This window comes from Bos grunniens, chromosome 18 (genome assembly GCF_055505025.1).
Source record: "Bos grunniens cultivar Pamir isolate PY7600 chromosome 18, Bosgru_T2T1.0, whole genome shotgun sequence".
Taxonomy (NCBI): Eukaryota; Metazoa; Chordata; class Mammalia; order Artiodactyla; family Bovidae; genus Bos; species Bos grunniens.
Genome location: NC_141182.1, coordinates 53,386,476 through 53,410,732, shown reverse-complemented (window position 1 = coordinate 53,410,732; position 24,257 = coordinate 53,386,476). Strand labels below are relative to the sequence as shown.

General features: G+C 51.4%; 2 protein-coding genes across 7 annotated transcripts in view; one reads left to right on the top strand and one right to left on the bottom strand.

Moving 5' to 3' along the window:
- OPA3 (outer mitochondrial membrane lipid metabolism regulator OPA3) overlaps nucleotides 1–9,735 on the top strand; it is a 66,843-nt gene extending 57,108 nt beyond the window's left edge. The window contains exon 2 of the mRNA XM_086353164.1: nucleotides 8,410–9,735. Within this exon, the coding sequence (XP_086209290.1) occupies nucleotides 8,410–8,843 (434 nt within the window). The 3' untranslated portion in view covers nucleotides 8,844–9,735. The remainder of the gene's footprint in view (nucleotides 1–8,409) is intronic.
- A 389-nt stretch (nucleotides 9,736–10,124) lies between these two features.
- Nucleotides 10,125–23,206, bottom strand: VASP (vasodilator stimulated phosphoprotein). Of its 6 annotated transcripts, none has more exons than XM_086353144.1 (13): nucleotides 22,849–23,206; nucleotides 15,537–15,708; nucleotides 15,287–15,452; nucleotides 14,128–14,221; nucleotides 13,586–13,635; nucleotides 13,225–13,466; nucleotides 12,989–13,089; nucleotides 12,407–12,458; nucleotides 12,209–12,245; nucleotides 11,949–11,994; nucleotides 11,705–11,795; nucleotides 11,112–11,169; nucleotides 10,125–10,984 (listed from the first exon to the last, which is right to left on the bottom strand). In XM_086353144.1, exons 1-13 carry the CDS (start codon nucleotides 22,851–22,853, stop codon nucleotides 10,947–10,949), a joined length of 1,152 nt encoding a protein of 383 aa, XP_086209270.1. In that variant the 5' UTR covers nucleotides 22,854–23,206; the 3' UTR covers nucleotides 10,125–10,946. The 6 variants fall into 6 exon arrangements, with proteins under 6 accessions (XP_086209270.1, XP_086209273.1, XP_086209272.1 ...); XM_086353147.1 differs by having other exon boundaries at nucleotides 12,209–12,242; nucleotides 22,849–23,191; XM_086353146.1 differs by having other exon boundaries at nucleotides 12,989–13,086; nucleotides 22,849–23,191.
- Between the last annotated feature and the right edge of the window lie 1,051 nt (nucleotides 23,207–24,257).

Below are 24,257 nucleotides of genomic sequence, written 5' to 3'. Positions count from 1 at the left end.
TGCTAGAAAAGACTCTTGAGAGTCCCTTGGACACAAGGAGATCCAACTGGTCAATCCTAAAAAAAAATCAGTCCTGAATATTCATTGGAAGGACTGATGCTGAAGCTGAAACTCCAGTACTTTGGCCACCTGATGCGAAGATCCAACTCATTGGAAAAGATCCTTATGCTGGGAAAGATTGAAGGCAGGAGGAGAAAGGGGTGACAGAGGATGAGATGGTTGAATGACATCATCGACTCAGTGGACATAAGTTTGAGCAAAGTCCTGGAGATGGTGAAGGACAGGGAAGCCTGGCATGCTGCAGTCCGTAGAGTCACAGAGTCAGACATGACTAAGTGACTGAGCAGCAACAACAAAGTGTGTGTGAAATGGAATCTCATGTGGGTTTGATTTGTATTTCTCTGCTGACTAATGATTTGAGCATCTTTTCACTTGCTTATTAACAGTTTGCATATCATGTTTGATGAAGTGTCCAACATGCTACTGGAGATCAGTGGAGAAATAACTCCAGAAAGAATGAAGGGATGGAGCCAAAGCAAAAACAATACCCAGCTGTGGATGTGACTGGTGATAGAAGCAAAGTCCAATGGTGTAAAGAGCAATATTTCATAGGAACCTGGAATGTCAGGTCCATGAATCAAGGCAAATTGGAAGTGGTCAAACAAGAGATGGCAAGAGTGAATATTGACATTCTAGGAATCATCGAACTGAAATGGACTGGAATGGGTGAATTTAACTCAGATGACCATTATATCTACTACTGCGGGCAGGAATCCCTCAGAAGAAATGGAGTGGCCATCATGGTCAACAAAAGAGTCTGAAATGCAGTATTTGGATGCAATCTCAAAAACGACAGAATAATCTCTGTTTGTTTCCAAGGCAAACCATTGAATATCACAGTAATCCAAGTCTATGCCCCAACCAGTAACGCTGAAGAAGCTGAAGGTGAACGGTTCTATGAAGACCTACAAGACCTTTTAGAACTAACACCCAAAAAAGATGTCCTTTTCATTATAGGGGACTGGAATGCAAAAGTAGGAAGTCAAGAAACACCTGGAGTAACAGGCAAATTTGGCCTTGGAATATGGAATGAAGCAGGGCAAAGACTAATAGAGTTTTGCCAAGAAAATGCACTGGTCATAACAAACACCCTCTTCCAACAACACAAGAGAAGACTCTATACATGGACATCATCAGATGGTCAACACCGAAATCAGATTGATTATATTCTTTGCAGCCAAAGATGGAGAAGCTCTATACAGTCAGCAAAAACAAGACCAGGAGCTGACTGTGGCTCAGACCATGAACTCCTTATTGCCAAATTCAGACTTAAATTGAAGAAAGTAGGGAAAACCACTAGACCATTCAGGTATGAACTAAATCAAATCCCTTATGATTATACAGTGGAAGTGAGAAATAGATTTAAGGGCCTAGATCTGATAGATGGAGTGCCTGATGAACTATGGAATGAGGTTCGTGACATTGTACAGGAGGCAGGGATCAAGACCATTCCCATAGAAAAGAAATGCAAAAAAGCAAAATGGCTGTCTGGGGAGGCCTTACAAAAAGCTGTGAAAAGAAGAGAAGCGAAAAGCAAAGGAGAAAAGGAAAGATATAAGCATCTGAATGCAGAGTTCCAAAGAATAGCAAGAGGTAAGAAAGCCTTCTTCAGCGATCAGTGCAAAGAAATAGAGGAAAACAACAGAATGGGAAAGACTAGGGATCTCTTCAAGAAAATCAGAGATACCAAAGGAACATTTCATGCAAAGATGAGCTTGATAAAGGACAGAAATGGTATGGACCTAACAGAAGCAGAAGATATTAAGAAGAGATGGCAAGAATACACAGAAGAACTGTACAAAAAAGATCTTCATGTCCCAGATAATCACGATGGTGTGATCACTGACCTAGAGCCAGACATCCTGGAATGTGAAGTCAAGTGGGCCTTAGAAAGCATCACTACGAACAAAGCTAGTGGAGGTGATGGAATTCCAGTTGAGCTATTCCAAATCCTGAAAAATGATGCTGTGAAAGTGCTGCACTCAATATGCCAGCAAATTTGGAAAACTCAGCAGTGGCCACAGAACTGGAAAAGGTCAGTTTTCATTCCAATCCCAAAGAAAGGCAATGCCAAAGAATGCTCAAACTACCGCACAATTGCACTCATCTCACACGCTAGTAAAGTAATGCTCAAAATTCTCCAAGCCAGGCTTCAACAGTATGTGAACCGTGAACTTCCTGATGTTCAAGCTGGTTTTAGAAAAGGCAGAGGAACCAGAGATCAAATTGCCAACATCCGCTGGATCATAGGAAAAGCAAGAGAGTTCCAGAAAAACATCTATTTCTGCTTTATTGACTATGCCAAAGCCTTTGACTGTGTGGATCACAATAAACTGTGGAAAATTCTGAAAGAGTTGGGAATACCAGACCACCTGATCTGCCTCTTGAGAAATTTGTATGCAGGTCAGGAAGCAACAGTTAGAACTGGACATGGAACAACAGACTGGTTCCAAATAGGAAAAGGAGTTCGTCAAGGCTGTATATTGTCACCCTGTTTATTGAACTTCTATGCAGAGTACATCATGAGAAACGCTGGACTGGAAGAAACACAAGCTGGAATCAAGATTGCTGGGAGAAATATCAATAACCTCAGATATGCAGATGACACCACCCTTATGGCAGAAAGTGAAGAGGAACTAAAAAGCCTCTTGATGAAAGTGAAAGTGGAGAGTGAAAAAGTTGGCTTAAAGCTCAACATTCAGAAAACGAAGATCATGGCATCCGGTCCCACCACTTCATGGGAAATAGATGGGGAAACAGTGGAAACAGTGTCAGACTTTATTTTTCTGGGCTCCAAAATCACTACAGATGGTGACTGCAGCCATGAAATTAAAAGACGCTTACTCCTTGGAAAGAAAGTTATGACCAACCTAGATAGCATATTCAAAAGCAGAGACATTACTTTGCCAACAAAGGTTCGTCTAGTCAAGGCTATGGTTTTTCCTGTGGTCATGTATGGATGTGAGAGTCGGGCTGTGAAGAAGGCTGAGCGCTGAAGAATTGATGCTTTTGAACTGTGGTGTTGCAGGAGACTCTTGAGAGTCCCTTGGACTGCAAGGAAATCCAACCAGTCCATTCTGCAGGAGATCAGCCCTGGGATTTCTTTGGAAGGACTGATGCTAAAGCTGAAACTCCAGTACTTTGGCCACCTCATGCGAAGAGTTGACTCATTGGAAAAGACTCTAATGCTGGGAGGGATTGGGGGCAGGAGGAGAAGGGGATGACAGAGGATGAGATGGCTGGATGGCATCTCTGACTCGATGGACGTGAGTCTGAGTGAACTCCGGGAGTTGGTGATGGACAGGGAGGCCTGGCGTGCTGCGATTCCTGGGGTCGCAAAGAGTCGGACACAACTGAGCAACTGATCTGATCTTATCTGAAGTGTCTGTTCAAATCTTTCCCCCATTTTAACTGGATTATTTATCTTCCTGTTGTTGAGTTTTAAGAGCTCGTTATGTGTTCTGGAACAAGTCCTTCATCAAATATATGATTTGCAAATATTTTCTCCCAGTCTGTGGCTTGCCTTCTCACTTTCATAATCGTATAAAATGTAAACTTCCTTTTTTATTTAACAACATTTTTGAGGTATAACTTACATGCAATAAACTGTGCTTATTTTAAGTGTTCACTGTGATGGGTTTATCACGGGTATTTGCCATGAAATCACTACCACTAAAAATATTTCCATCATCCTCCAGATTTCCTTGTATTTTTTTTTCGGTCCATCCCTCTGGCCACCCCTGCCCTCAGGGAACCAGTGACCTGATTTCTATCACTGTGCATTCATCAAAATCTCTTCGCCTGCCCCCAAGTGGCAAATATATATATATATATATATGTATATATATATATATAATTGGGTGTTTTTTGGAAATACTCTTTTACTTTTTATATATTTTTATTTATTTATTTGGCCACAGCATGCGGGATCTAGTTCCTTGACCAGGGATCAAACCCTAGCCCTTGCACTGGGAGCTCAGAGTCTTAGCCACTGGACTACCAGGGAAGTCTGTAATCTTTTACTTTTAATCATTACGTATTGCAGACATAGAGAAAATAATGTAACAAACACCCATGTACCTACCACTTGGGATTAACAGAGATGAACATTTTGCCCTACTTGCTTTGGGTTTTTCCCCCGTTTTTAGGAGATAACATTAAAAAGCCTCTTTTCTTCCTGCTTCCTCCCTCATCTGTCCTGAAGTTGCTGAGTGTTAGTTACTCCATGTGAGATTTTCCTTTTCCTAAACATATGTGTGTCCACAGTCAGTGCACATTCTTGTTTTTTTCACACTGTTTGTATCTATTGGAACTTGCGTTTCTTCTCTCTGTGTTATGTTTGGGAGATTCTTGTGTGTTGAAATATATAAAGCTCCTTTGCAAATTATGAGATTTATTTATTAGTAATGAAATAACTCTGAAGTGTTGCTAAGTTGGCAAAAATATGCTTGGGAATATAAGACACTGTTAGGGAAGCAAACGTGAGTGATTTCACCATTTTTTTGTTTTAACTACTGTGCTTGATAACCATAGCTGCATTTATAGATGGTGACATAAAATCCTCCTCAATTTCAGGCTGAGATTCCCTTTAGAGCCTTTACCTTTAAGGAACTGTCTAGATTTGTGGAGGTAATTGACATGTGGAATTTGAAAAATTTTAAAACTTGTGGTTCAAATCATATAATAAAAGTATATTATAAAGACTCTCCTGGGGACTTTCAGGTGACCCAGTGGTTAAGACTCTGTGTTTTCAATGCAGGGGACACATTTTAGATCCCTGGTTGAGGAACTAAGATCCCACATGCTGCTTGGCCAAAAAAAAAAACTGTCTTAACTGCTCAACAAATTTTGTTTTTTAAACAAGAAAGGAATGTGTGTTCTGCTATATTCAAAATGGATAACCAACACGGACCTGCTGTATAGCACAGGGAACTCTACTCAGTGCTTTGTGCCAGCCTGGATAGAGGTGGGTATAGGGGAGAATGGATACATGCGTATCCATGTATGGTTGAGTCCCTTCTCTGTTCACCTGAAACTGTCACACCATTGTTAATCAGCTATGCCCCAATACAAAATAAAAAGTTTAAAGTTTTTAAAAAATAATACAATTACAAATGTTAAAAAAAAAAGAGAGAGAGAAAGGAATGTGTATTTGAGTCCCTTTAACACAAGCCATAGTCATGCCCCTTGCCCTCCCATTTTGAGTGAGGGACTGGAATTTCTCAGGCCTGGGTTCTGAATCCATTTTGCCTTCTAACAGACATCAGGGAGAGTAAAGAATTCATGGTTCCATCACAACCCTTCTCCCTGCTCCCTGCACACAAGCAGAAGCCTGGAGGACATCATAAGACTGGGATTCCTCTTGGGAGGGGCCTGTACAATTTCCCAACTGGAAGAGGATTAAATAGGCAGTCAGGGCACCTTGAACTTAGATGTCTCAGGCTCATCTGACAGGTGGCCAAGGCCGAGTCTGATCCCCCACAGGCAACAGGGAGGAATAGACTGATGAAGGGCAGGGCACCGGACAGTGGCATTTCTCTGGGCTCCTCCAGATGTTGCAAGTGAAACTCACTTGGGAGAGATCAGGAAGGTGGCTGGACAACACTGATTCATTTGGGTTATGAAAAATTTTAACTGGATTATAATATACCTAAAGCAAAGTATAGAAATCCTAAGTGTCCAGTTTGATAAACTCACAGAAAGAATAGGAAACAACATAACCAGCCCCCTAGAAAGCCTCCCATGTCCCCCTTCCGGTCACTAAGCCTGCCAAGGGTAGCCACTCTCCTGACTTGTGACTCTGTGGGTGGAGGTTGCCTCTTGGGGGTTGTTACATAAAGGAAATCACACAGCAGTGTACGCTTGTGCGGCCTCTTTCATTCAACACTATTCAGTTTGCTGTATGTTGTCATGCTTCACTTGTTCTCACTGCTGTTGAGTGTTTCACTGTGTACATTTTTTTTTAACGAATCCTGCAGTTATGGGTGGGCATTCAAATTGTCTTGGGTCCTTTATTCATAGCACTGAGATGAACATGCAGGGACATGTCTTTCGGAGAACATGTGACAGGTTTTGGTGGGTGTCCACCCAGGAGCGGAATTGCTGGTTTATCAGGATTGGATGCTAAATTTAATAGTCCACTGCCAACCAGCTGCCTGAGTGGGTGTGTGTCCTCAATGACCTCCTCGGAGTCTGACTGCAGTTTGTCTTAAGCAGCACTTAGGATATGTAGAAACAGGCTTCTGTCATAGCTCAGCTGGTAAAGAATCCGCCTGCAATGCAGGAGACCCCAGTTCGATTCCTGGGTTGGGAAGATCCACTGGAGAAGGGATAGGCTACCTACTCCACTGTCTTTGGGCTTCCCTTGTGGTTCATCTGGTAAAGAATCCGCCTGCAATGCAGGAGACCCCAGTTCGATTCCTGGGTTGGGAAGATCCCCTGGAGAAGGGAAAGGTTACCCACTCCAGTATTCTGGCCTGGAGAATTTCATGGACAATATAGTCCATGGGATCCCAAAGAGTTGGACACGACTGAGTGACTTTCACTTCACTTCAGGATGTTTGGTGTTTTCATTTCAGCTATTCTGGGGGGTTTATAGGGCTTTCTCCTTGTGATTTTAATTAGTATTTCCTTGATGTGTAATAGAGGTCAGCTTTTTTTTTTTTTAACGTGTCTAGTGGGCTTCCCTAGTGGCTCATATGGTAAAAAATCTGCCTGCAATGCAAGAGACCTGGGTTCCATCCCTGGGTCAGAAAGATTCCCTGGAGAAGGGAATGGCAACCCACTCCAGTATTCTGCCAGGGAAATCCCAGGGACAGAGGAGCCTGGCAGAGTACAGTCCATGGGGTCTCAGAGTCAGATATGGCTGAGAGACTAACACACACACACACACACACACACACAGAGTGGCCATTTAGTTCTCCTCTTAGGTGATTCAAGTCTTTTTCTATTGACTGGTCTCACATGCTCTTATTGATCCCCAGGAGGTCTTTGCATATCCTGAATCTGAGTTATTTGTCAGATAGGTATGGTGCAAATGGCTTCTCCAAGTCTGGAACTTGCCTTTTCTTTCTCTTGCTTATGTCTTTTCCCCCCCTTTTTTTCTTTTTTGATCACATTGGGTCAGCATGTGGAAACTTAGTTCCCCCACCAGGGATCAGACCAGGACCCGAAGCATTGGATGCATGGAGTCTTAACTACTAGATTGCCAGGGAATTGCCCTCTGGGGCATCAAACAGGAATGAATTTCAGAGCATTCCAGTGTGTCAAACTTTTTCTTTACGGCTAGTCCTTATCATGTTTTGCTTAACAAATGTTAACAGAAAAAGATCAAAAGTGGTCAACCTTTGGAGTTCCCTGGTGGTCAGATGATTAGGATTCCATGCTTTCGTTGATGTGGCCTGGGTTCAATGCCTGGTCAGGAAACTGAGATCCGCCAGTCAGAGTGTGACCAAAAAAAAAAAAGTGGTTAACCTTTGAGGACTAGGAGGACCAAAACTGGAGGTGGAAAGATGGACTTTTGTCTTACAATTTACTCACTTCTGTGTGATCTAAATGATCCCCCCCACCACGTGCATGTTATTCTTCTAACTTAAAGGCAAAAAAAAAAAAACAACAACAAAAGCCTTATTAGGTCAGCCTGATTGCTGCGGAGGATGGTTGGCAAGGGTCAAGTATAAATGTTTTCAGAAATTCATCCCTTAATGAGCCCAAGGAACCTTATTTTCCCCATCAGTTCTTGTATCCATGGATGAGTATTAATTATTACTGCAGGGATTCAGGCTTAAATATCAACTCTAGGCCACTCTTGCATTGACAAACAAGGACAATGGTGATAACTCTTGTTCACACAAGTGATCAGATAAGGAAGAAGTTGGCATTAGAGCAGGAGCCCCAGCCCTGAGCTCTGTACAAAGCCCCAAACCCCACACTGAACTCACTTCCGGATGGAGTGCATCACCATCAGCTCCACCTTTGGGGAGAGGGAAGGAGCCTGGCTGGTGGGTTGGGGGTGGGGCAGGAGCAAGGTTTACACCTGCCCTGGACTTATGACCACTCACCTCCCCCTAGAGATGCTGCCCCACACCCTGGACCTCCCCTCCAGGGCAGCAATTCTCATCTGCAGTAGTTAACCAGAACCTTCTGGACGTTTTCAAAATAATGCCCTCAAGGCCACTTCTGGTCAGGTAACTGCGAGGCCCGGCGCCAGTCTTGGTTAAGGCGCCCATTTCCCACTAGCGCTCGCGATTCTGGCCGCTGCGTCCCCATTGCTCCGACAGGAACACTGAGCATCGAGGGGCAGGGCTTGCGGTCCCAGCCAAGATCCCCGACCCCTCTCTTCCCCTGCAGTGTACCATTGGGTCGAGATGCGGGCCAAGATGCGCCTCATGGGCTTCAATGCGGAAACCATCAAGCCGTTGAACGAGGAGGCAGCTGCGGAGCTGGGCGCCGAGCTGCTGGGCGAGGCCACCATCTTCTTGGTGGCCTGCGGCTGCCTGGTGCTGGAGTACTCGCGACAAAAGACGCAACAGCGTCGCAAGGAGGGAGAGCAGCTCGCCGCCTGGGACGCGATGCGCGACGAGGTGGACCACCTGGCGCTGGTGCTGGAGGCCCTGCAGGCGCAGGTGCAGGCGGCGCCGCCGCTGGGCGCCCTGGAGGAGCTGCAGGCGCAGATGCGAGAGGTGCGCGCCCCGCTCTGCGTCCAGGACCTGCCGCCGGCGCCCCAGGAAGAGCCCACACCAAGGGATGAGGGGCCGCCAGACCCAGGTCTCGGACAGGACTGAAGTCTGGGCTGGTATGTCTGTCTGCACTATCCCTCCCTGAACCAGCCCACCTAATACCACCAGGCCCCTTTAGGGGCAGTCGGGATCCTGGACAGGGGTTGATCCAACCAGGCCTTTGGTCACCTCCCTACTAACCTGCCCAGTGAGGGGTACCTTCTACTGGGACTCCCCCATCCACTGGTGAAGCGTTCCAGCCCAAACCTCCACCCCCTGCTCCACTGGTTTAGCACTTTGGAATGGAGAAGCGGTGTCTTCCATTGGACCCCACCCACCCACCACTACACCATCTCTCATTTTATCACTCTCATCTTCAACCTACCTGAGGAGTGGTCCTCTTCCTGGGACCCCCATCTACCTTTTCCCGCTTCTCCACTGGTACGGAACATTGTAGTGGAAATATAGAAACCTCTGATGGACTTCCTGATCCCATGACCTTCCATCTACCTCACTCTTTTAGGGGATTAGGAATAGGATGGATCTTGGCATGCATCAGCTCTTCTGAGTCACTCTGTGTCTCCTGTATTTAGTCCACCACTGGTATCCTGACTGGGGTCCTCCCCTCTTTAAGTGGATCTCCCCTTCCACCCTTTCCTCCAGCCAAATCTGCCCTTCAGAATACTCAGGGATTCCCCCTTACTTCCTGCCTTTGAACTGGACACTCAGTTACCACCCACCTTCATGCAAAGTCTTCTGCCACTGAAGTCTGCCCCTCAGCCCTGAAGTTCCCTACCTCCAACAGAATGGAATAATTCCACCAGGCTGTTACCTACCTCACCTACCCCCTGCCCACCCAATGAACCACTGAAGGGGGTGTGTATGACCTCTGATTCCTGAATTCTACTTTTTAAGACTGTAAATATTATAATAATTAAAGGAGCTCTGGGGGGAAAAAGTTGTCTTAAGAAAGTGTCTTGAAAACCATAATGTACATCTGCCAAATGGGTACAAGGCTCACTAAAAGTAGAAGCTGGAAGGGTTCCCAGTGGGAGGAGCCCTGACTGAGTCATCCTTTGAGTCCTTTTCCAGACCGAGACACTGAGGTCCAGGAGAACCCAAGGGTCTGGCCCAAGGGCAAACGGTCAATGAGGGATGCCCTTGGCTTTCTTTAGGGCTGGGTGGAAAGGACTAAGGAAGCTGCCTGTTGAGGGGCACCGGGAAGCAAGAGGGGGCAGAGAAGCAGGTTCCGGTGGGAAGGAGGAAAGTGAGGGAAGGTGGATTACTGAGGGAGGGAGGGACATGCCCATCCTCATGAGAGCAGCCATTCAAATGACGCCAGAAATCTTAGCATTTATAAAAACTGGCAGATTTATTCCACAGGGGCCCATTTCCAAGAAGCTAAAGGTGAAGGTAAGAGGAGAGGTTTCCTCCCCTATTCCTTTCCCCCTTATCTTGTTTATCCCCAGGGGGTAAAAATGGCCTAGACCCCAAAACCTACCCAAATAAAAAACCAAAAAACTGAGGTTCCAAAAAGTTACAGCATCTTAATTCCTCATAGAAAAGGGGAAGGAGCCAGAGGGAAGGGAGGTCGGTCCCTGGGGTAAGGGGAGGCACCCCCAGCCTGGTGGGACAACCCTCCTTACACAGCTGTCCCAAATGGGACAAGCCAGGGGCACAGCATTTAAAAACTCCCACATCCCATTTTATCAAAACCAAAGAGAAAAAAAAATTTCCTCCCCCCGCAACAAACCTAAATATATATATATATATATAATTTTTTTTCTTAAAAAACAAAACTTCAAAGGCATTAAGCGTTAAAGTGAATCTACAAGGGAATGTGAAATTCCCTCCTTCCTTCCCCCTTACTGTGGGGTTACTTGGTACATCCCCAGCAGAGGAACCAGCCCCAAGGGGATGGCAGAGGGGAAGGACCAAAGGGAACAAAGGGTGGGGGCTTCCCCAGCCAATCAGCAGCCAATATGGGTGTGGGCGTGGTGCTGGGGAAGCCACACCCCCTTGGAATTTTCCAAGTGACATAGGGAGTGGGGAAGATGCATTCCTGTGTAGACTTCAGCCAATTCCAAGTCGAGTTGAGGCAGGGAAAGCAGGGTGACAGGCGGAGGGGGTGTGCGGAAAGGAGAAACTGGATTTTCTGGGGCCCTGTGGTCAGGGGGCACCCCGCTTCCTCAGCTCCTGAACAAAGGCTGGAAAGAAACAGTGGGCAGAGGTCAGGGGCAGAGCCTCTTCCCCTTCTCCCTTCCAAAACAAGGGCTTTCCAAGGGACACCATGCCTCCAAAATAAATACATGTTTAAAAAGGAAAACACCTCACCTTCAATTATTTCCTCTTTCACTTTCTGCAATTCCTTCCTCACCTCTTCCAGAAGCTCCTGAAAATAATGGGGGTACAACCAATGAGGAAGAGTACCTGGACTTGCAGAAGTGAATCCCCCGTTTAATGACTGAGGGGCCAGAGGAAGGAGGGTCAAGACCCGTATCACACACACACTATGACATCACTGGCCAGGCCATAAAGTGACTGAGATTTCTAGAGGAGAATTCTGGATCCTCTGAGCCAGAGAAAAAAGTACTGGAGAACATCCAGTACCAGGGCTGGCAAATAAGACATTCCAGTCTCCTGCCAACTCTGGTTGGTGATAAATGTCTGCAGCCAGTGTGCTGAAAAAGATTCTGGATACTCATCAGGAATGAGTGCAGTGATAGATTAGTAAGGTCTGTCATGGGCATTGGACAAGGTGGTTATGGGGTCTGTCATCCCTGACACGATCCAATTTCTCCAGTTTTCAGACTGGGAAGCTGAGGGTTCCAAGGCCTTTTCTAGAATCACATAGCAGGTCAGTGGCAGAGTCTAGACCCAGATCTCCTTTCTATCCCCTGAGCCTCACCCCCAGTCCCCTCCCCTACCTGTTTCACCCTCTCCAGGTCTGACTCGTCACTGGAACTAGGCGTAGCGGGGTGGGCCTCGGAAGTGGTCACTGAAGAAGACGACTTCATCCTGGGAGAGGTGGCATGGTGTGGGGCAGAAACAAGGTTAGAGAGAGGGTCTGCCTCCCCTGCCTCCCATTCCAGGGGTCACACTGTGTTCCTCCCTGCAAATTTGGCAAGTCCGACTCTTTCTGGGGGTAGGGCCCCAGTATTGATGGCCCACCTTGGCAAGGTTGTGCTGTTCTTCTCCCAGGGTCTCCGCACAGATTCTGTGGGACAGACAATAAGTCAAAAAGATCAGGAACAAGGAATGCCCTGCCTCAGCCTTTCTTCCCGAGCCTCATCAGCCCCCGTTCAAAGAACCATCTCAGACTACAATCCCCAGAATTATCTGTACAGACTTTCCCATGAAGGTGTGTTATATATGAGAAGAGGGCATCCTGGGACTTGTAGTTCCTGTGATTAGACTGGGCTCTCACTCACCACTGTGGGCTGGGACTCTGGCGTCTGACTCCTCCTGCTGGTGGGAAATAAAACTGTCACGAGCCAGACATGGCCATTCTGCTCCTTTTCTTCCTCCACCTTCAAACACAGCCAATCCCTATCACAGCCCCCGCCCCAATATTCCTACTCTAATGGTATATCCTAAGGTGTATTAGGCAGGAAGGGTCCTTAACTCACATTGGCAGATTCATCCTTGGCGGGTTTCTCCCCAACTTGCGTGGCTTTCCTTCTGCGGGAGAGAAAGGCAGAAACAGATGGCTTCTGTCCTCTCTCAGCCACTCAACAGTTCCCTTCCCCAGGGTTCTGGAAAAGTGGGTCCTAGGGTGCAGGCTTCTGGAATTCATCAAGGCTAAGCACATTTTAATTTTAGAAGTTAAAGAGGGTGCTGTTCGCGAATGAGGGGGTGGGGGTGGCGTTTAGGATTCCTGCATTTGGGAATCACAAAATTCTCAGGGCAGAGTCCCCAGCTTCTGAGGCTAGGTCATCTAAGGTCCTAAAATTCTGAGTTCCAGACATTCCAGAGGCTACCTAGGGGGTTGCAAACCTCAGCCATCTCAGGAGAATGCAGTCCCCATCAGTATATCTCAAACCTGGCTATCAAAGGATGAACTTTCACCCAAAGAAACAAACTAACCAGGAATCTGAGCCCTCCCCACACCTGGTCCAACTGAACCGGAATCTCCAGGTGATAACTGCTGGGCTGAGGGGTTTGTTTTGAGAGCTTTCCACGACCATTGAGAGCTCTGGGCTCAGGCTCACCTCCGGGCCAGCATGGCGTTCATCTCTTCCATGAGGCCTCCACCCGTGCTTCGACTGCTCTCAGCTTTGGGGGCCATAGGCCCCGCTGAAGCCTCTTCCTGCTGGAGAAATTACAGAGAAGAGAGGGCTTTACGGGGGGGCCTCCCAGCCCTCCTGTGAGGCTCCCAGGCAACTCTGGCCTCATTCCATTATTATATCAGACCCATCACCCCACACCCACTGCGCCTACCCCTCACCTTGCTAACTTTCCTGAGTTTGGCACCAGCAATGGCTGAGGCCAGGCTGGGGGCCCCAGTCCCTCCACCACTGGGGCCTTGTGCTGTAGGGAGAGGGGGTGCCGGGGGTGGGCCTCCCCCTGCTCCCTGCGTGGCAGCCGAGACCCCTGAGGAGGAGAGACCAGGGGGTGGGGGTGGACCCGGAGGAGGGGGAGGTCCTGGGGGCGGTGGTGGTGCCCCAGCTGAGGGAGCAGGCGGGCCTCCTGTAAGAAAAACAAAACAGGAGGGGTGCTAAGAGAGAAGCTTCATTCTTTATTGTCCGGCTGGCCCACCCCCTCCTCTGGGGCGGTCCCCTGACCCCTGAGGCCATTTGAGCAATCACCTGTGTTGGAGGCTCTGCGCTCCCGCTCCATGAGCTCTGACTGCTGCTGCCTGGGGAGGGAGGGCGAGTGGCTATCACTCAGGGCCCCCAGATGGCCAGCAACCTCCCGGATTGCCTCTCAGAGGTGTCCGGCAGGGCTGGTTCCTAAGCCCCGCTCATTTCTTCTATCTCCCAGGGGCCCAGGAAAGGGCTCGGGGGTGGGGTGGTGAGGGCAGGGAAAGGGTGAGACCAGGATGTGAGCGATCTAGTCATCAGACCATCAGGAATCACAAAACGCCCAAGATCCTTTAAAAAACCCAGTTCTGGACTCTGTGAGTCCAGGGGACTGAGATTTGAAGGGTTCTGTAACTCTGGGCATCAGGAGTTTTTCAAACTCCAAGTGGCGGGGGAGTGGTTCTTAAAGATGTGGATTTCTAGTCCCCTGGGAGTTGGAACATTCTGAAAATTCAAAGTTGGAGAGGTCTTAACTCTAGGCGTCAGGGGTTCTGGAACCACCTAGAACTCTGGCTGGGGGAGGGTTTCCCACCGGGGACTGGCCCCACCTTTTCTGCTGCTCCATCTCCTCTGGCGAGGGGCCATTCTGGGCAGACCAGGTGGGAGGCGCTGTAGGTGGTGGCGGGGGCGGGGGCCCACCTCCTGGAAGTGAGAGTAAAGGCTAGTGAGTCACACGGAAGCCAGCCCCACCCCTTGGCACGCTCCCGAGGGGCCTCCAGGTACCCTGTGAGGAGGATTGGCACCCGCTTCCCCTGACTGAGCTGACAGGTGGTGGGCACTGGAAGGATACCCAGATCACAGGCAGGACAGCCAAGGCCCAGAGAAGGGGGTCACCCACCCCAAGGCCTGCAGATGGGAATTAGCAGGGACAAGACTTGAATTCAGGCAGATTCCAGAATCCAGGCTCTTAACCCACCGTCACAGCTGCTCAGACCCCCTACCTGAGAGCTCAGAAGAGGCTGACAGCCCCCTCCTCACCCAGCCTCAGGCCTCCCGCTCCCGTGTATTTCTTGTGCTTCAGACTGCCGCTGAAGTTGCTCCTGGAAGCAAATGCCTCCACCATTTGACAACCGGCGAACCTAGACGCACAGCCGCCACCTAAAACTGTTGCTCCTCAAAGCGCTCTTTATGGACCGGTCAACTTTGGCATCATCAGGGAGCTCGCAGAAAGCACAGAGGCTCTGGCCTTGGCCCACCTACCTGATTCAGAATCTGCATTTTTTCCTAGATGACTCGCAGGCACATTCCAGTTTAAGAAATACCAACTGGAAGTTTTTTCTTAACATTGTGGCTTGAAAACTAACTGACAATGACGTCAGTCAGTCTAATGGTTACCTGGAGAAAGGGCAAAGGAAACCCCCCGGAGGCCTGAAATATTTCTATCTTGATCTGGGAGGCGGTCACACAGGAGTGTGCAAGTGTAAAAATTCATGGAGCAAAATGGGCTCTTAGGAACCATGCGTTTGACATGTGGGTGCAACTGGGGCAAAGAGGAGCCCACAGAATTGGGATGGCCAAAAAAATCCACGTGGGTTTCTCTGTAACATCGGAAAAACCTGAATGAGCTTTCTGGTCAGCCCAGTAACTCTCCATAGCAGCAGTGAATGAGCCCTGTTTTCAGATGAGTATACTGAGGCCGAGTGGTAAAGGGGTGGCCCCAGGCCCCACCGCAGGGCTCAATGGTCCCCTCCGCCCGCTGTCTCTAACCTTCCAAGGCCTCTAGGGCGCTGGCCATGCCGTTGGCAAACTGCGTGGCATCCTCCTTGCTGCCGAAGTTGAGGCCCCAGACCTGCCGGGCATCGCGCCACTGGTGGAAGTTGGGGGTGGCCTGGTTATACTTGACACCCCGGACGATGGCACAGTTGATGACCACCTGGTGGGAGAGGGGTAGGGGAGAAGTGGGTGAGCGGTGGTGAGGCCCCGCAGGCAGAGGGGGCGAGGAGGAGGGGAGCCTCACCTGCTGGTCCGGCTGCATCTTGCGGCCGACCACCCGGAAGGAGTTGGCGGTGGGGTTGTGATAGATCTGGACGCGGCTGAAGGCCTGCGGGCCCGTGCCGGCGGGCAGCCAGCGCTTGTTGCTGTCATCATAGAGCATCACCGTGGCCCGGCTGGTGCACACAACCGTCTCGCTGCAGAGAGGCAGGCGGGCAAAAGGGAGAGAGGCCAGTTAGCTGTGGGGAGCCTGGCATCCTCCCCCCAGGGGCCGGTCGCCTTCTCGTTCCCCTGGGAGATTCGGAGATGCAAAGCCAGTGTGCCAGGAATAGGGGACCCACGAAGAGGAAGACAGACCGAGAGAAAGGGCTGAGGACAGGCCCTCGGAGAGACCCAGACAGGGAGACTGGAGGAGAAAAAGACAGGTGGGACGGCGAAAGACACACCGGGAGAGACAGACAAATAAGACAAACCGGGGGATGTGAGACAGACAAGGAAAGAGACAGACAGTCAAATGGGGAGCAAGAGACAGGAAGAGGAAGAGTCAGACCTGCTGGAAGAGACAAACATACAGACTGACGATGGGGAGAGAGAGGTAAGAAAGGGGGTCAGATTGTTACAGGGGAGATGGACTGAAAGTAGTAATGGGGAGAAGAGAGGCAAAGGCAGAGAGCAGACAAACAGGCAGACAGAGAGGACTGAGATGGACCGAGAGACAGAGATGTGGCATGAGAGCTGGAGGAGGGGGCCCAGGAGAAGCGGATGCAAGGGACAGAGCAGGTGTCCTGGGCAGCACTGGGAACAAGTCCCTGCCCGATGCGCCTGGAGCCTCAGTTTCCCTGTCTCTGCTGGGAGGCTTGGACCTTCCTGCCCCCATTCCCCACTGTGGAGGAGGAAGCTGAGGCTCAGGGAGGTGAAGGGTGAGGCTTGCAGCAAGTTGGGGACCGATGCAAGATCCCAGGCTCTTCCCCTTCCTGCTGCCCACCCCATCCATCCGGCGCCACCCGCCCTCCCCCGCCCCCTGGCGCCAACGGCCATCAGCAGACACTCCCTGCTCTGTGTCCGGCAGTGACCCAGACAGCCCCGGCCCCACCCTGCAGGGCAGGGGAGCATCGCAAGGGACTGTGCTGTCCGCACATGGTGATAATCCAAGACCAGGCCTGGGGTTGCCCAGAAGCAGGGCCTGCCCCAGCCTTTGGATCAGAGAAGACTTCCTGGAGGAGATGACATCTGACTTAGCCCTGCAGGGAGGGGGCTCAGTAACGCAGCTCAGGGTTCAGGATCTGATATCCACAGACGTAGGTTCAAACCCCCGCTGGGCCACCTACTCCATGTGACTCAGGCGAGCAACCTTCCCACAGAAGTCATCTTCTTTGCCCGCAAACTGGGGAAATGACAGACCCCACCTCCCAGGGCAGTGGGAGAAGTAAGAGTCTGGGCATGTAGAATGCTTGGCGTGGTGCCTGGCATGAGTGCTGAGTAACTGTCAGCATCCCTTCCCTGGGCACTCTGAACAGGCACCGAAGGGCCCTCCTCCACCCCTCACCAGTCCTTCTGGAAAGGTTCAATGCCCTCCTCTCTCAGTGGGGAAACTCAGGCTCCCAGACGGGAAGTGACTTGGCCAAGGTCACCCACAAACCAGGGGGAAGCACTAGTCCCTGCCCAGCCCCACCCCCCACCAGACTTTTTCCTAAAAAGAGGAAGTTGGTGGTCAGAGGTTTCCGGGGAGATAAATTATACCCCACAATGGCTCTGTCTCTACCAGGGCTAGGGGCTGAAGCGTGACAGTGACACTATAAAAGACAAGGCAGGGAAAGCCCCCTCAGCTGACCCAGATCTGAGTTCTTAGGCCAGGGAGCTAAGCCCCCAGGTTTGCATAATTAGGGGGGCTCCCTCTTGTCAGGCACTTCACCCAGCCCTTTCTCCGGATCTCTCATTTTATTCTCAGTGCAGCTCTTCAGGTGGGCTATTTCATCCTCATTATGCAAAGACTGCAAACAGTGGCACAGAGAGGTTGTGTGACTCACCCATGGTCACACAGCCAGCGGGCAGCAGAGCGAGGATGGGAACCCAGGCCACCTGGCCCCCAAGTCCACTGTCTTCACCACCACGGACTGTGCGGGCCCTCCCCAAGCACCAGGTGCTGGTTCTAGACAAGCGCAGCCTCAGGGGCTGTTTCTGGCTTCCGCTGCCCCCGGCAGGGCAGGGTTAAGGCCTCGCCCACACCTGCCACCCACACCCAGGGCAGACTCTGGCCAGGTGCCCAGGGCCTTCGTTGCTACCCCACCCTGGCTGCACTTTGCTCTTTCCAAGAGCCCCTGCCCTGCTCAGTCTCTGGACTAGCCTGAGCTGTGGGTGTTTGCCGAGTGACCCCGGACTGGTCTTGTCCCTCTCCAAGCCACGGTATCCCCATTCCAGCAAAAGGATCCTGTTAAAACACAAGTCAGATTGTGTATCTCCTCTTCTTGGAAGCTCCGCTGGCAGCTCCCAGCAGAATTTTTATTCTGGCCAAGTTCTCTCTGCGGCCTTCATGATCTGTATGATCTCTGATCTCCCCTCGACTGGCCCCACCAGCCGTTCTAGCCCCCACTTCAACATGCCAGACACATTTCCACCTCAGGGCTGCGCTCCCTTTCTCCCTCAACCTGGATTTTCACCTCCTTCGGGCCTCTGCTTAGCCATCACCTCTTCCGAGAAGCCCTCCCTGACTACCCTACCTGGAAAAGCTCTCACTGCACACACCGTTGGGTGTTTCATCAGGGCTCTATCTGTCTCCCTCACCAAAATGTCAGGACCACAAGGGCGGGGATTTTTGTCTTTTCTGTTCACTACTGTGTTCTCAGAACCTAGACTCGTGCCCAGAACCTAGCAGGTATCCAGGAGTTGTTAAATTAGCCGTCTATAAAAAAAGGAATTTTTTTTTTTTTTTTTAACAGCAGCTGACATGTATTGGTTAGTCTGTGTCCCAGACACCGTTCCAGGTACGGAGCTCCAGCTGCCACAGTGAACCTTACAGTGACCTCAGTGCACACCCTTTTTCCAGACAAGGAACTGTGGCCACAGAGGAGTGAAGACAGCCATCCCAGGTCACACAGCAAACAAGCACAGGGGCTCATATTTGAACCCAAGTCCTGATCTTCCCCACCCCCAATGTTCTTAACCTCATTTAAAGATGAGGAAACAGCTAAGCTGATTTTTTTTTTTAAGGCAAGGTATAAAGTGGTGTGAGAGATTAAAAAAAAAAAAAAAAAGAGCTGGGGAGGATATAAATACCTCTGCACCCAGAATGGTGAAAAGCGAGGTTGCTTCTCAGGGGACTAGCCTCCCCTGCTCGCCTCTGAGGCACTGAGGCACCGGGGGTCTGACAAGGGAGGCAGGAAGTGGACAGTTGCACTGTTTACCCACTTGAGTTGCTTGATTATGTCTTCTCTTTTTGCTTTGTTTTACCATGGGCTGGTATTACCTATAAAAAATTAATTCATTACTTAAGTACAAAAAAAAAAAAAAATCCACCTATAAACCAGACAAAAAGCTAGATCGGAAAAATCTCACAGCCAGGAAGCCGGGAGTGAGATGCATATAAGGTCTGCTTAATTCCAGTGGTCTGTGGGGGCTTCCCTGGTGGCTCAGATGGTAAAGAATCTGCCTGCAATGCAGGAGACACGGGTTTGATCCCTGGGTTGGGAAGATCCCTTGGAGAAGGGCATAGCTACCCACTCCAGTATTCCTACCTGGGAAATCCCATCACAGAGGAGCCTGGCGGGCTCCATGGGGTTGCAAAGAGTCAGACACAACTGAGCAACTAACACTTTCAATTCAACACTGGGGTCTCACAGCCTCAATTTGACATGAGACAGCCTGAATCCCCAGTCAGCCCAGAACTCTCCCACAAGCCCTCCCATTCTGGAAATCTCCAGTATGTGGTCAGTAAAGGAGAACTGAAGTCAACCCCTTGCTGCATGGCTTCACCTCTCTAAGCCTCACTTTCCAGCCCTGGAAACCGTAACTCCCTGGGGTTTGTTAAGGATTGAAAGAGATAAGAAAAGCCTTAAGCGCAGGACCTGGAATTTGGCACAGGACCAAAAGGGAGAGCTTCCCCGATGGCTCAGAGAGTAAAGAATCTGCCTGCAATGCAGGAGTCATAGGAGATATGGGTTTGATCCCTGGGTTGGGAAGATCCCCTGGAGAAGGAAATGGCAACCCACTCCAATATTCTTGCCTGGAGAATGCCATGGACAGAGGAGCCTGGCGGGCTACAGTCCAAAGGGTCACAAAAAGTCAGACTCAAGTGACTAAGCACACAAACAACATATAAGGGAGCCACGAAGCAATACAGGAAGGAGAGAGCCTCTCATCATGGGAGGCAATCAAGCACAGTCACTCTGGTTTACTGAAATTTACCCATTGAGAGGCTTGCCTTTCCTTCTACCCCTTCATCTGATAGCCCCTTAAACTGTAATCCACCCCACAAAGACCCAGGGATACACAGCCTTTACAAACTACAAATCTTTGAAGCAACCCTGGATAGAAACACAGGTATAGCGTCTGTAGGGCTTCTATGGGTTCACTCTAGTCCCTCCTCCTTGACAGGCCTCAGTTCCCCATAAGTGAACAGGAAGGTAACTGGGTTCCTTCTTGCTTATCAGCATTATCTTCAGTGTTTGTACAGTAAAAGCAGGTTACTTGTTTTTTGCTAAGGCCACTAAAGGTTTGACTTTGCTTTTCTTTAAGAGTACAATAGTCTGGAAAGAGGCTTTGGTTCATATCCAATCTTGCCTACTTCCAAACTGACTTTAATAGGTAATCTGCTTAATTCCCCAGTGCCTCAATTTTCCCATCTGGGAAAGGGGGACGATCATAATAGTATCAATCTCTTACAATTGCCGTGAGGATTAATTTGAATCAGGCACCTGGTACAATGCCTGGCACAAAGGAGTTGCTTGATCAAATGGTCTCTCATTATTAAAAACAATAATAAATGAACCAAGTTCTAGAGTCTCCTCTGCCCTAAGAGTCTCAGACCTCTGCCCCACTTCCCAGAATTCCAGCGCAGAGTCCCGGACACGGCAGACACTCAACAAATATTTGTCAAACTGAGAAAAAAAAAAGAACTGTAATTTTCCATCTTTACAGCCTCTCTTCCAACTGTCCCCAAGACTGTCTCCAGCCTAACCAGCCAGAAATCAGGGGATCCCAGTGCCCTCCCATCCCTCAACACTGCTTAGAAATTTCTGAGGGATCTTGGGCCAGGCCTTTTCTCTCTTTGAGCCTCCCTCAGTTTCCCCAGCAGCCCCTAGACAGGGCCGTGGGTCTTTTTGAATCCTAGCTGTCCTGGGAGTAGGGGCACAGCCCAAGAAGGCTAGTGTGGCCATCAGCAGGGAAGACCCTTCAGGAGATGGGAGTAACCCTCTGCTGGGACAGGCATCAGCTAACTTCTGCCCACCCCCCAGGAGATACAGGAGGTTTGGTCACGGCTCGCAGTAGCAGGGGGCCTTGTGGGAGGGCCAGGGCCTCTGGGACTGGGGGAGGCGGGGGCGGGAGGCTGGCCCAGACATTGCTCCTGCCCTTTTACGGTCTCAGTGAGTGAGGCAGCACTAACTCGGACATCCGCCATCCGCCTTCCACGCCTTCCACCATGCCTGGGACCGGAAACGCGGGGGGGGGGGGGGGGGCGCGCACGGGGCGGGGGCGGGGGGGGGAGGAGGCGCGCACGGGGCGGGGCTGGGGGGCAGTAGGAGAGGAGAGTCCCCCGGGAAGAAGGTGAAGGAACAGGGCCTGACTCCCCCAAAACTGCCCTCTCTCCCGGGCAGACCTTTTAGAGATGTTGCTATAGTGGCGGTAAGGGTAGGCAGGAAGTCTTGTGGGTGTCTGTGGGTGCCCCCATCGTTCCAAATTTTCCAACAATCCCTTTTCAGCAGAAGGAACAAATGTGGGAGGGGGGATTCTCTAATGACCACAAAAAGGAATGCCACCCAGATGTCAAAGGGCAGGGAATGTGGCAGATGAGAGAGGATGTGGGCCCCAGGGGGTTAATCCCCAGCGGCCCCCCAGGGGCCTCCCCCTCAAGCTGGGGGCTTTGGAGCAGGAAGTCTCTGAGAGAGTAGAGGAAAGGAGATAGTATTGTCAGGCTCAGGCCTCAAGGGAGAGATTATGGGGGGCCGGGGAGGATGGGAGAATGAGGGGGAGGGCCAGTCGGGTCCCCCAGTCTGCACCGGCCCCGCCCTCAGGTGAGCCCAGGAGTTTTGAGGGAGGCTCCGGGAAAAACAAAATCCCTGGGTCCCTTGGGCCCCCCACTCAGGATTAAATTCCTGGGAAGATAGCTGGAACTCCCTGGGAAGCCTGAGTCCCAGAGGGAGAGGGCTATGACCTTGAGGCTTTCCAACGCCCCCTCCTCCAACCGCACAACTCCGGACGGCTGGGTAAGGGGGGGCGGTGTTGAGAGAAGGGGGAGGCGCCGTGGTGGGGAAAGCAGCCGGCCCACGGCACTCTCAGCCCGCCTCCCCCCCACTACACACACACACATACACCAGCTGTCTCGACAGGTGAGTCAGTTAGACAAAGGCCCCTCTTCCCCCAGCTGCCGCGCCCCCTCCCTCTCCAGGGCCGCGCAGGTCGGGGAGAGGGGCCGCCCTTCGGGCCGGGGCCGGGGAGGCGCCCTCGGCACAGAGCGCTCGCTCCCTCCTAGGCACAGCCTGTTTTAAGCACATTGTGGGTGGGGAGCGGCGAGGAACGGGAGTCCCAACCAGACCCTCCAGACTGCGTCTGGGTCCCTGGATCCGTCCACATCAACCTTCTTCACAGGGGGATGAACCGCCCAAATTTAGGGGTTAAGTACCCCCTAAGTTAATGAGCAAAGTCCCTCGTGGGAAGAATTTCCAGCGCCATGTATAGGGGGACCCCGAAAACCAAGCTCTACGTCTCAATCTCTCTTCCAGGTCCCAGGGGATTCCCAAACCGGCCCCCCATAATCCCTCTCAGGGCCAGGTTGAGATTTGGGGGCAGTCTGAGTCCTGCCTAACCCCTAGCTTCTCTGCAGGGATTATTTGCCAACTTGGAGGTTCTCTGAAAAGTCTTAAAAATTTTCGGGAGTCCTCGGAGCGCCCCCAAACCTAAGGGCTCCCAGGAGAATCTCACGGCACCACCTAGAGCCTTGAGAGTCAAGGGGAAGTGGTCAGTGTTTGGAGCTCGTCCAAGGGGGCTCGGCCTCAAATCCGAGGCGCCCAGTGCCCAGTCCCCAAATTCCAACCGGGACCAAGCTGGGGGGAGGAGGGGACAAAGGCAGGGCGGCAGGAGCCCGCGCCGGCCAGGGAACGGTCTGGAGGCAGTTGGAGGCTCACCTCATGGCTGCTCGGCGGGCGGGCGGAGCGCCCACGGGCTAGGTGCTCCCGGGGCGCCCCTGGCTCGGGGTTCAGAGATTCAGCGCTGGCTCTAGGTTCTGCTCAGTCTCCCCCAGGGTCCCGCCCCATAGAGTCCGGCTTCCTGGAGGGGAACGTGGACAGGGTCGGGGCGGGTCCTCGAGCGCCTCTTCCCTCTGGGGTTCTGCTTGGGGGGTCCGTGCGGCAGAAAGAGGGTGCGGCGTCCCCTCCCCGGCGCGCCCCCTCGGCCGGCAGCAGCTACAATGTTACTCTTACTACTGTACTTCTCTTTGCTACATTTCGTTCCAAAATTCCACTCCCCGCACCCACAATGCCCTGCGCCTTAAAGGGGCCGCGGACACCTTAAGGCGGTGGGGTTGGGGGGGTTGGTGGAGGGCGCTTAAAAGGGCAACGCGGAACCTTCGACTTCCGCTATTTCCCTCTTCCCCAACATTTTTGCACAGCGATGCACTCTGGGGGTCACCCCCAAATTAGAGGGGAAGCTTGATAGAGAGGAAGGGATCCTTCCTTGATCCTGAGTTCTCTGCCACGATGGAAATTCTTAGGGGAATATCAGGGGGGCAGAATTTCTTCTTACCCTCCTCATCGACTTTTTTTCATTTCTTTACATTCTTCTCAATTTGGGGGACGAGGAGGACCCTCGGGTCAAGCATAGATTTTCTCCGATTTTCTCCCTTAAATCCTACCTTCGGGACTACCCCCCCCCCAAGGTCTCCCTCCTCCCCCAATTTATGAGGGGTCACTAGGGTGATCCACCTCCCTCGCCGAGGAGGGGGATGGGTGGGGAGGGGGCCCACCTCTCTCGTTGCCCCCCACCCCCGCCCGCCCAGGGAAGGTGAGGAGGAAGTGGGCCGAGGGGGCGCGGCCGGCCTCTGACTCACAACCGCAGGGTGTGTGTGTGGGGCGGGGTGGGGGGGGGGGTGGGGGGGGGTGGTGCAGCGGTGGCCCTGGGTGGGAATGGGACTCCCATCCCTGTGTGAATAAGGCTCCTGGCCCCCTACCCACGCACGCCCCGCCGTGACTCAGTTTCGCGTGGGGAAGATGGTGGGATCATGCAGCAATCCGAGGGCACGGAGTTGGGGGACCCTCCCTCTACCGACTCCTGCGAGACCCCTCCCCCACGCGCAAGGTTCAGGCTGAGTCCCTACAGCCTCCCGGGCTTCCGCACCGGGACCCGCAGACTCCACCCCCACGAGACGCCAGCAATATGACCACGCCCCTCCTGTAGAGCGCCACCTGGCCTGGAGGGCAGGAGTCTGGGCAATCAGTTGAAAGTTTAGAAATGGATAAACTGAGGTCTAGAGGGAGGGAATAAATCTGGGCTAGAGCCCTCTTGCCTGAGCCACCAGGACTCCAGTGGTTAATGAGAG